Source organism: Pogoniulus pusillus, chromosome 2 (assembly GCF_015220805.1).
Source record: "Pogoniulus pusillus isolate bPogPus1 chromosome 2, bPogPus1.pri, whole genome shotgun sequence".
In the NCBI taxonomy this organism is placed as follows: Eukaryota; Metazoa; Chordata; class Aves; order Piciformes; family Lybiidae; genus Pogoniulus; species Pogoniulus pusillus.
Window position 1 is genome coordinate 45,046,122 of NC_087265.1, and position 12,468 is coordinate 45,058,589.

Below are 12,468 nucleotides of genomic sequence, written 5' to 3' on the forward strand. Positions count from 1 at the left end.
AGTCCCTCCCCAGCCTTCCTGTAGGCCCCCTTCAGATACTGGAAGGCCACTATAAGGTCTCCTCAGAGCCTTCTCTTCTCCAGGCTGAAAAGCCTCAACTCTTGTAGCCTGTCCTCATAGCAGAGCTGCTCCAGCCCTCTGATCATCTTCATGGCCTTCCTTTGGACTTGCTCCAACAGTTCCATGTTCCTCCTGTGTTTGGGGCTCCAGAACTGTACACAGTACTCCAGGTGGAGTCTGATGAGAGCAGAGTAAAGGGGGAGAATCACCTCCCTTGCCCTGGTGGCCACACTGCTCTTGATGCAACCCAGGACACAGTTGGCTTATTCAGTTTATCTTTAATTTGGCATTATATTTTTGGAAGCCTGAACTTGCAATTAAATAACATCTTTTTAATACAGTATTTATTAGCAATTACTTGCTTCCAAGAAAAATGGAAGAAGTGGAAAAAATAAAGAAGGCTCAAAGACACCTGTTGTTAAATACATTAGTGGAAAGGTTGTTGTTAAATACCTTAGTAGAAAGGTTGTTGTTTTATAAGATATATCTTTAAGTAATACTCTGATTTTTGTTCTGTCCTTTTAGGCAATCAGTTACTATGAAGCTGCATTGAAAAGTGGTCAACAGAATTTCCTTTGCTATGATTTAGCTGAGCTTTTAATGAAACTGAAGCAGTATGAAAAGGCAGGAAAAGTACTCCAGCAAGCTTTGGATCATGAACCTGGTAGGAATGTTATTCACTTACAGCAAGACATACAATTTCTACTGTTCATTATGTTTTCTGTGTGATTCTAAAGAATAAACAAGTTTCTTTTTTTGAACTGTGAAAGGCAGGAAGCTATTAAGTGATAAATGTGTGCCCAAAGGAGGGCCATGAGGATGGTCAGAGGGCTGCAGCAGCTCTTCTATGAGGACAGACTGAAAGAGTTGGGGCTGTTCAGTCTGCAGGACAGGTAGCTCTGAGGTGACCTTCTTGTGGCCTTCCAGGATCTGAAGGGAGCCTACATAAAAGCTGAGGAGGGACTTTTTAGGCTCTCAGGGAGTGCCAGGACTAGGGGAAATGGAGCAAAGATGGAGGTGGGGAGATTCAGGCTGGATGTGAGGAGGAAGTTGTTGAGCATGTGAGAGGTGAGAGCCTGGAATGGGTTGCCCAGGGAGGTGGTTGAGGCCCCACGGCTGGAGGTGTTTAAGGCCAGGCTGGACGAGGCTGTGGGCAGCCTGCTCTAGGGTAGGGTGTCCCTGCCCACGGCAGGGGGTTTGGAACTGGCTGATCCTTGTGGTCCCTTCCAACCCTAACTGATTCTGTGAAACGAGAAATGCACTCTGAAATAAACTTAAATGCCAGGAGTCTTGAACTTGGAGCAGCTATTATAAAGTCAGTAATGCAGTAGCAGAACTGCAGACATGTAAGGTTCTTTCCTGTGCTAATAAGTGATCTTATTCTGAGCTGATGAAGTATAGATGAGTCATTCCTGCTGTTAGGGAATGGTTGGTGAGATAGCATCCTTCAGAGCAGAGATTAGACAGCTTCAACCACTCTCTTAGGAGATTCTTTTACCTCTGCCACTGCAGAGCTGATTTTTTTAAAATTAATTATTTTTTTGTTTAAAAGTCAATTTAAGTTTGAAGGTGGTTTAGTGTGAGTATTGAACTATAGCCTTCATTAAGGAAATCTTTTTGCACTAGTTCAGTTATATTTGTTCACTTCTGACTGTCTGAACACAGAAGCAGTTGCTATTTTCAAGTCTTCCTACTAGTTGCTGCTGTAAGTTTTTCTTGTGTCATTGTTGTACCAGTCTTTCATAATGTGCAGGGGAGCTTTGTATTTGTGTCTCTAGCAAAGGAGGAGTGCTTTGAGGTCTGCCTAGAAAGTTCATCAATCTCCCTTGTGCTTTCTGGGTGTAGAGTCATGCACTCAGAATCTGTTTGGACATTTTTCATTGACTCTGAAGAGGATTTGGATAAGAAATGGCAGGAGTGGCTTTATTTCCCACATCAAAAGCTTTCCTCCCGTGTTTCTGACAGTCGATTTTTGTGTATTTTATTTAATTCCTTTTGTATCATTCAGTGTTTCTTGCCTTAAACCTCACTCTCTAGATTGTAATGTTTACTCTGACCACTAACAGCACCCCAAGTCAAATTGCATTCCTTGATACTTAAGATCAATCTGTAAACTTTTCACTTAAGCTCTTAGCCGAAGTATATGAGAGCTTCTTCTTTGACTTTCATAAAATCATAGAATCAACCAGGTTGGAAGAGACCTCCAAGATCATCCAGTCCAACCTAGCACCCAGCCCTGTCCAATCAACTAGATCATGGTACCAAGTGCCTCATCCAATCCCCCTCCAAACACCTCCAGGGACGGCAACTCCACCACCTCCCTGGGCAGCCCATTCCAATGCCAATCACTCTCTCTGGGAAGAACTTCCTCCTAACATCCAGCCCATACCTCCCCCACCACAACTTGAAACTGTGTCCACTTGTTCTATTGCTGGTTGCCTGGGAGAAAAGACCTACCCCCACCTGGCTAGAATGTCCCTTCAGGTAGTTGTAGGCAGCAATGAGATCACCCCTGAGCCTCCTCTTCTCTAGGCTGAAGAGCCCCAGCTCCCTCAGCCTCTCCTCACAGGGCTGTGTTCCAGGCCTTTCAACAGCTTTATCTCCTTTATTTGGACACATTCCAGTATCTCAACATCTCTCCTGAATTCAGGAGCCCAGAACTGGACACAGCACTCAAGGCATGGCCTGACCAGTGCTGAGTACAGGGGAAGAATAACCTCCCTCGTCCTACTGGCCACACTGTTCCTGATCCAGGCCAGGGTGCTATTGGCTCTTTTGGCCACCTGGGCACACTGCTGGCTCATGTTCAGCCTACCATCTACCAGTACCCCCAGGTCCCTCTCTGCCTGACTGCTTTCCAGCCACTCTGTCCCCAGCCTGTAGCATTGCTTGGGTTGTTGTGGCCAAAGTGTAGGACCCTGCACTTGGCCTTGTTAAGATTAGACTAGATGTTAAGAAGGAGTTCTTCACAGTGAGGGTGGTGAGACACCAGAACAGGCTGCCGAGGGAGGCCATGGATGCTCCCTCCCTACAGGTGTTCAAGGCCAGGTTGGAAGAGACCTTGAGCAACCTGTTGTAGTGGGAGGTGTCCCTGCCTATGGCAGTGGGCTGGAAGATGGATGACATTGCCAGGATCAGTTCTTACAAGAATCATGCTTGTTTAACATGATTTTTCCAGTGAATGAATTATCTTCTCTCATGGAAGATGGACGTTACCGAGTGCTTCTGGCAAAAATCTACAGCAAAATGGAGAAGATTGATGAAGCTATTGTTTCCTTACAGCAGGTAAAGGGGAAAGCAGAAAACCCTAGGAAAGCTTGCAGTGTCCTCACCTTTACCCTTGGCATGGGAATGCAGTGTGAGAAAGAATAATAACGGCCAGTCTGTGACCATTTGGCCTTGGTCCCCATAGCTTCAGAATGTCTCCCACAGGGGAGAAGAGATAGTGGGACACCTGGTTAATGAGACAAACCAGGTGTGATGTATGTAAAAGTCTGGGTTCTTTGTGCCTAGGTTATGCTAATGTGTAGGTGTGTGCTTTATGCTCAAGACTCTATAAATGGAGTCAGAAGGAACAGTAAAAGCCTCCAGTGGCATTCAGATTGAATCGTGTGGAGTCCCTGTGGTATCCCTCACTAACAGGTGGTGACCTACACCCTGTTCCTAAAGGAAGATTTGCAGCTAACACCTTGGTTTCATTTTTATCCCAGATTCACAACAATGTTATGGTTAGAAGGAGGAAAATGGATGCGTGGTAGATGGAAGGCACCAGTGGCTGGTGCAAAATGTAAAAGACATCAGTGGCTACAAGGTCTAAGCTTTTTGTGAGCAGTGTTACCTCAACTTGTGATTGTTTCAGCAGGGCTAATGGTTGGTCTTGTTGTCACCTCTTCTTAAGCAGGTTTCTTCCTTTGGTTTTCAGAATCATAGAATGGTTTGGGTTGGAAGAGACCTCCAAAGGTTATGTTGTTTGTGATGATTTGGGTGTTACCTGCCCCCACACACTTAAGAAAGTCACCCAGACTAGACTCAGCTGAGCTGGAAATTGAATGAATGAAGCTATATTTACAGCTTAGCACAATAAACAAGCAGATATGGACAACATATACAGAAATAGACAAGTTTAAAAGGTAATACAGAAACACAGCAGCCCTCCCAGAAACCAGAGTGCCCAGGAGGGGCTCCCAACCACCCTTCCACCTTCTTCCCACCCCTTTACCTTACCCCAGACTTTGCCTTGCATTCAAGGTGAGTTTAGAGGGTCAGCCAGGGGGGTTAGGAAGCAGTCTGATTAGTCAGGCAGCAAGTTAGGTTAGAGAGAGAAGTTCATGCAGCCCCAGAGCCCACAGAGCAACTCTGTTACCTACATTTGTGTTCTAGTTCTTATCCATCTCAGCAAGCCTATGAGTGCAGTAGACATCACCTTTGTTTCCTTTTCACCACCTATAATCTAATTCTTCTCAGCTAGGCTCAAATTAGCACATCTAAGGATTATAGACACTAGGGAAAATCTTAACAGGAAGCCGTGGAGGCAATGATGAAATTATTCTAAGCAAAACCATGAAACTTGTGTGCAAAAAATCACTGCTTTTCACTTCAACAGTGAGATTTTGTTCAGATATGTCCTGCACCAGCATGTTTTGTGCTTACAGCTCTGTTAATAGTTATCATAGTATCAACCAGGTTGGAAGAGACCTCCAAGATCATCCAGTCCAACCTATCCCCCAGCCCTGTCCATTCAACTAGACCATGGCACTAAGTGCCACATCCAGTCTTCTTCTGAACACCTCCAGGGATGGTGACTCCACCTGCTCCCTGGGCAGCCCATTCCAATGCCAATCACTTTCTCTGGGAAGAACTTCCTCCTAACATCCAGCCTAGACCTCCCCCTGCACAACTTCAAACTGATGAACTTGAAACTTATAAACTGACACATAACCATTTGAACTGGGAAGAGATTAGTTATGAATAATGCAAGACAGAAATATGAGGAAAATTTAGACCAATATAAGTGTGTCATCTTGATTCAAATGAATGCATTTGACCTAAATATTCCTTAAATGGAGTATTAAATAAGCTTGTTCCTAGTGCCATTTTCTTCAAGTACACAAGGGGTAAGCTGGATTCCTCCAATGGATTTTGCTTTAATGTCCTGATCCATACTGGATGTATGATTATCTCAAAATTACATTCTTAAAGGGTATGTTATACATTGTTGGATTAGCATGCAGTTATGCAGGATTTGGTTCAGGCTATCAAGAATCATAGAATCAATCAGGTTGGAAGAGACCTCCAAGATCATCCAGTCCAACCTAGCATCCAGCCCTGTCCAGTCAATTAGACCATGGCACTAAGTGCCTCATCCAGGCTTTTCTTCAACACCTCCAGGGACAGTGACTCCACCACCTCCCTGGGCAGCCCATTCCAATGCCAATCACTCTCTCTGCCAACATCTTCCTCCTAACATCCAGCCTAGACCTCCCCTGGCACAACTTGAGACTGTGTCCCCTTGTTCTGTTGCTGCTTGCCTGGCAGAAGAGACCAACCCCCACCTGGCTACAGAGAAAATGTCTTGGGATTCCATTTTCTTGCAAGTATTGAAGATTAGTTTGCTTCTCAGCACATTTTTAAGGTGAATTCTGGAGAGCCAAGGCAATTTGAGACAGGTTGTTTGTGTTGCTTGTTTTCATTGATGTTGTTTTTTTGTAGCAGAGACATTTTTACCTGCTCTTGTAGTATTTGGGGGGCTTTATTGTATAAAGGTGCTAATAACCTTCATTCTATAAAGGTGCTTATAGACCCTTTTAAAAAACTGATTGCATTCTGTAAAATGTAGGTAATATAAAATGGATTCCTGTGAAAAATGAAGACTGTTCACTCCTTTCCTCACACCAGGCTCGGGAATTACAAGCCAGAGTGCTTAAGCGTGTTCAGATAGAACAGCTGGATGCAGTTCCTGCACAGAAACAGTTAGCAGCTGAAATTTGTGCTGAGATTGCAAAACATTCAACAGCCCAGAGAAACTATGAAAAAGCAATTAAATTTTACAAAGAAGCTCTTGTGCACTGTGAAACAAATAACAAGGTCAGTTGTCCTCTGACTGTTTTTTTACTTTCAGTTTTGGTATCTAGCAGTATTTATTTTTTTTCTCAGTTATCCACAGTGTAGAGTCATAGAATCAACCAGGTTGGAAGAGACCTCCAAGATCATCCAGTCCAGCCTAGCACCCAGCCCTATCCAGTCAATTACTTTTGCTCTACGATATACACAGAGTCTTGAACTTCCTCCTGTTCATTGCTTGTCCTGATAAAACTGTTGAATGTGGTACTGATTTCTGTCATTTACACAAACTCCTGACTCAGGTGGACTCTGCATGCACTCTGGGTGGTGTATTAGATCATACAGTGAGCCTGTCTTCATGTAACAGTTCAAGACATGAAGATGCAGAATTGTTTCAGTCTTGCCTGTTGCCTATCTGCTGGGATCAAGTCTCAGTGATTTCATTGTGCTGTTTCTTTCCTACGAGTGCCTATTGATGACTATATGTACATTTGAGCTTATTTTTATCCCCTGTTCTGGTAGATGTGAACTTGGTTTCTTCTCTTAAAAAACATTGCTAGCACAAGGTTGGAAATTAATTATTTTAGATTATACAATAGAAATTTGAGCTGTTTCTTGATGTCTTCATTGTTTTTCATTTAAAGTAATGTGTATATATATATATATACATAAAAGTACTGGAAATTCCCTTGTTTCATCAAAACAAAACCTCCTGTATCCTACCCAAAGTAACCCAAACCAAATTTAAGATGCTGCACTTGACAATTAATTCAGTCAGACACGAAGAATCGCAGAATCAATCAGGTTGGAAGAGACTTCCAAGATCATCCAGTCCAACCTATAACCCAGCCCTATCCACTCAACCAGACCATGGCACTAAGTGCCTCAGCCAGGCTTTGCTTGAACACCTCCAGGGATGCTGACTCCACCACCTCCCTGGGCAGCCCATTCCAATGCCAATCACTCTCTGTTAACAACTTCCTCCTAACATCCGGCTTAGACCTCCCCTGGTACGACATGAGACTGTGTCCCCTTATTCTCTTGCTGGTTGCTTGGGAGAAGAGACTGACCCCCACCTGGCTACAGCCTCTCTTCAGGCATTTGTAGACAGCAATGAATCATAGAATCAGCTAGGTTGGAAGATACCTCCAAGATCATCCAGTCTAACCTATCACCCAGCCCTATCCACTCAACTAGACCATGGCACTAAGTGCCTCAGCCAGTCTTTTCTTGAACATCTCCAGGGACCCAGCTCCCTCAGCCTCTCCTCACAGGGCTGTGCTCCAGGCCCCTCACCAGCTTTGTTGCCCTGCTCTGGACACGTTCCATTATCTCAACATCTCTCTTGAATTGAGGAGCCCAGAACTGGACACAGCACTCAAGATGTGCCCTGACCAGTGCTGAGTCCAGGGGCAGAATAACCTCCCTTGTCCTGCTGGCCACACTGTTCCTGATAACAGCATGCTGTGTCCATACTGTTTCAGTGCTTATCCACCTGCCTGTTTCCAAATTATATAGTACATATTTGAACATGTAACTGAAAGAAAGTAGGAAGAAAGCAGTTGTTAAATATTGTGCAAGTAGCCTTCATATCCATAACAGGATGTTCAGAACTCTATTTTGATTCAGAATTGCCTTTTACAAGTGCAATGAGAGAGGGAATGCAGTGCAACTATAAATGCCTCCTTTAGAAGATAAATTCAGCAACACCACATAAAATTAAATAGGAGCAACATTGCTGCTGTCAGATTTTACTTTGTGAAGCACACTCCTGTTTGCTTCATTGGGAACTTGATTGAACTCTTGTGTTTATAAACCTTCTTGCGGCGATTTATTCAGACTAGTCTATGATGGGACTTCAGCCTTAAGGATGTGCTCTTATGTACATTGCTGCTTGTTAATATTTATTCTGGGATTGCTTCTCAGAAATGGGTTCACACACAGCCTTGATTTGGTAGGTTTGGAAATGCATATAAGAAAACCCTTTCTGCTGGAATTTGCTTATACTCCAAAACTAATGGGTGAATGTTAATGTGGTTTTTGCTGCTTTCAATGAGATGCACTACATGCATTCCTTTTTTTTTTCCTTCCAAGAAAATTATTCTTCCCAAAATAGTGCAGTTTTCAGAGCAGTACTATCTCAGCAGTTCTGTTTGCAGTGTATGTGCAGAATAACCCTCTGAAGAATAACTCTATTAATCTATTTTAAAATTGAGGGAATGGAAATGAATTCAATTCCTTGACCAAGAGCTCACAGGAAGCAACAGAGGAGGAGTAAGTTTTCCCAGGGGCTTTGAAACTCTCAGATGAATACTTATAGAAATGAACCAGTTTTCTTCATCTTTAAATCACAGTTACATATTTTCATTTACAGGCAATGCTGGAACTTGCACGTTTATATCTTGCACAAGATGATATCGACGCCTGTCAACATCAGTGTGCCTTACTGCTAAAGAATGACCAAGATAATGAAGCAGCAACTATGGTACCTACAATCCTTTATATCTGTAATGTAACAGATCTATGTGATACCACTTTAAAGAAAGCCTACAGCTTCTGATTTAAAAAAGAGAGAGAAAAACCCATTGCAACGAAATGTTTTTATGCTGGATAATGATTCAATATGAAGTTCATAGCAATCACAGCATGCTGAGTTTGTCCCTCTTCAGAATCTATGCAGGGAACCAGCATGGCACGTTTAGACTTCAACATGATGTATGAGTCAGTGCCCCCTTTATTGAAGTTAAGAGTGATGCTTATATAGTGGCTAATACAACGTGCATGTTTCTGATAGGTTACACAGCAGAATATGGGCTGTCCACACACATAGAGGCAGATCTGAACCACCAGCCCCCCTTCATCCCCCTCATGCAGCTAGCTATAGGTAACAGCTTCTCTGCTGGCCTTATTCAAGGCTATTTTTCTCCTGCAGCTCTGCCTCCTTATCAGAATGACCTAACGTTACCCTTCCTACTCTCCTTATTTCAGCCTGCTCAACTCTGCCCAAACCCCAACAACAGCATTCACTCTATTTCAGTGCAAAGAACCATATGGAAACAATAGCACTTGTAAGATTGACTGAAGCATATCTTAATGCATGTTCTATTAACAGTTGACTAGTGCTTGGGGAAGAAGTCATTTTCCAAGCCCAGTCATAAAGTATCTAAGCAAGTATTTAAAGTACCAAGCAAGTATCTGAAAAAAAAAAAGTAATTAAAGATCTGTGTGCTTAAGGTGATTTTATGTCCTTATACAATCATAATCATATTCCTACTTGACTGTTTTTAATGGATGGGGCTCTGGCCAGTCTGATCTAGGGTAAAGTGTCCCTGCCCATGGCAGGGGGCTTGGATCTAGATGATCCTTCTGGTCCCCTCCAACCCTGACTGACTGATTCTAATCATAGTTTCAGATTCTCCATACATGATTTGTATACATATTGGCTTAAAAGACAGCTTATAGAGCAACTTTTCCTTTAACACATGAAACACTTCAAGATCAAAATTCTTTTTAGACTGGAATAATTTATTTCCCCACAGCAGTCTAACGTCTGGAATTTGTTGTAGTATGGTGCAAGAACAGTGGTAATAGGACTCTGGATATTAGTTATTAAATATATACTTTATTAGCTACTTAGTGGAGATAAACTGAAAGGAAATAATTTTAGTTTATTTCCACTGCTGAAGTGGGCTATCATCTTTCCTCAATTTTGTGACTGTTTGAGTGTTACCCAACCCCACACACACACTTAAAATCACCCAGACTAGACTCATCTGAGCTGGAAATTAAAGAATGAAGCTTTATATTTACAGCTTAGCACAATATACAAGCAGATATTTAGAACATATACAGCTATAGACAGAAATAGACAAGTTAAAAGGTAATACAGAAACACAACAGCCCTCCCAGAAACCAGAGTGCCCAGGAGGGGCTCCCAACCACCCTTCCACCTCCTTTCCACCCCTCTACCTTATCCCAGATTTGCCTTACATGCAAGGTGAGTTTGGAGAATCATGCAGGGTAGGTAGGAAGCAGAAGGATTAGTCATACAGACAGCAAGTTAGGGTGAGAAAGGAGGCAGCAAAAGCCAGAGAGCAACTCTGTTGTCTGTGTTTGTGTTCTTGTTCTTATCCATCTCAGCAAGCCTATGAGTGCAGCAGACATCACCACTGTTTCCTTCTCACAGCCTATCATCTAATTCTTAACAAAATATTCTAGCTAGCTTCAAACTAGCACAAACTTTACCTTTGCTTTTCTATGTGCTTAATCTACCTTTATGGGAAATAAAATGAGGAATAAACCTACACAAGTAAATCCAGACATATTTGAAAGACACTTCAAAGTTTTTCATTCTCTTTTAATTTCTACATTAAGTGAACAATTGGATATAAGCCTGTACCTGCTCATTTTCATGCTGTGTGTCTGTATATGTAGAGTGTTTATTTTCCAGGGAGTAATGCATTGTTTTGAGAAAATAGAGTCATGTGAACAAAGTATTTCAGTAATCTGCCCAATTATATTTTCCTCCTTTCTTATTTTCCAGATCACAGCTAAGTAAATTTAAAACAAGAGAAAAAAAGGTCTAATAACTTCTAAGCCATACTGCTCAAAGTGATATTGATTATCAATAATATTGAGTTTTATTTGTTATAATATTTCTGGCAAAGGTGCCAAATTTGAAAGGCAGTGTTGCTCTTCTGTGTACATCTTAGCTGTTTGAAATCAGCTGAGCTTGTGATTTGTGTAGTTTTCCATTTGGGAGGTGGTGGAGTCACCATCCCTGGAGCTGTTCAAGAAAAGCCTGAATGAGGCACTTAGTGCCATGGTCTAGTTGACTGGATAGGGCTGGGTGCTAGGTTGGATTGGATGATCTTGGAGGTCTCTTCCAACCTGCTTGATTCTATGATTCTAATAAAAAAGTCCAGCTTTCTTGTTGTGCAATTCCTGCAGCACTTCAGTGCTGTAGTTTTAGGTCCCCACTTTGCAGAACTAGAGTTCATTATAAAACACAATATATAACACTTGCTTTGTTTTCTCTGCATTGGTCAATATTGCAGATGATGGCTGATCTTATGTTCAGGAAACAAGATTATGAACAAGCTGTCTTTCATTTCCAGCAGCTTCTAGAACGCAAACCAGGTGAATATTCAGCAGTGATATTTTTTCATTCCTTCTGATACGTAGTTCTGATGAGATAGAGGAATAAATACCTAAAAAATACCCTGCATGATTAAAACCAAATGTGCTATTTATAATGTAGTGGATACTAAAACTAATGACCATTGGCTTTTTTGACTTTTTGTGATGGTTTGGTTGTTCTCTGCCCCCCCACACTTCAGAAAATCACCCAAACTAGACTCAGCTGAGATGGAGAAATATCTGAAGGGGGCCTACAAAAAAGCTGGGGAGGGACTCTTTAAGGCTATCAGGTAGTGACAGGACTAGGGGGAAGGGAGCAAAGCAGGAGATGGGTGGGTTCAGACTGGAAGTGAGGAGGAAGTTGTTGAGCATGAGAGTGGTGAGAGCCTGGAATTGGTTGCTCAGGGAGGTGGTTGAGGCCCCGTCCCTGGAGGTGTTTAATGCCAGGCTGGATGAGGCTGTGTGCAGCTTGCTCTAGGGTAGGGTATCCATGCCCATGGCAGGGGGGTTGGAACTGGCTGATCCTTGTGGTCCCTTCCAACCCTGACTGATTCAGTGATTCTATGATTCTAATTAGAACTCCAATTAGAATTACAGTGTCCTAATTATTTGTGTTATTTAGATAACTATGCAACCCTCTCGCGATTAATTGACCTGTTAAGAAGAGCTGGGAAACTTGAAGAAGTCCCAAGATTTCTTTTAATGGCTGAAAAACATTCTCCCAGAACAAAGCTTGAACCAGGATTTCACTACTGCAAAGGACTGTATCTTTGGTACTTTCTTTGATGATATAGTACATATTTTAATTAACTTTCTTGTCATCCATTGTCACTCAAAGATGTTGCATGTAGTGTGACAAGCAACTGATAAGTAAGTGGGGAAGCAGTGCTATATTACTTAAGGTGGTAGGATTTTAAGGCCTCATTTTACCTTCTGAAATACTTTCCAATGAGCTTCTCCTTTAAATTATTTTGTCTCACATACATCTTTTGTGTTTTCTGGTAGTTAAAAGGGACAATCTTCCTGATTAGGTAACTTAATATTTCTTGTTGTCAAAGCTTAGAGTTTTTCAGGCTGCTTTAGCCTGCAAAAACAAATTGCTTGCCATAATATGCCTGCTGTTGAAAACTTTACATTATCAGTGCTTGCAGGTGTGTCATCTCTTCTTAACACTTAAGTTTCCTGTTTGGGTTTGGGTGAGATTTGAGG

The 12,468-nt window shown here is 42.2% G+C and overlaps 1 protein-coding gene across 4 annotated transcripts in view; it reads left to right on the top strand.

Annotated features, from left to right (window-relative positions):
- The window catches only part of TTC21B (tetratricopeptide repeat domain 21B), a 54,752-nt gene that overhangs the window by 29,263 nt on the left and 13,021 nt on the right, over positions 1–12,468 (top strand). For 3 of the 4 annotated variants that reach the window (XM_064163835.1, XM_064163848.1, XM_064163855.1), the window contains 6 exons: positions 586–724; positions 3,239–3,345; positions 5,956–6,144; positions 8,495–8,605; positions 11,178–11,259; positions 11,882–12,032. In XM_064163835.1, the coding sequence (XP_064019905.1) occupies positions 586–724; positions 3,239–3,345; positions 5,956–6,144; positions 8,495–8,605; positions 11,178–11,259; positions 11,882–12,032 (779 nt within the window). The remainder of the gene's footprint in view (positions 1–585; positions 725–3,238; positions 3,346–5,955; positions 6,145–8,494; positions 8,606–11,177; positions 11,260–11,881; positions 12,033–12,468) is intronic. The other variant, XM_064163844.1, reaches the window with a different exon arrangement.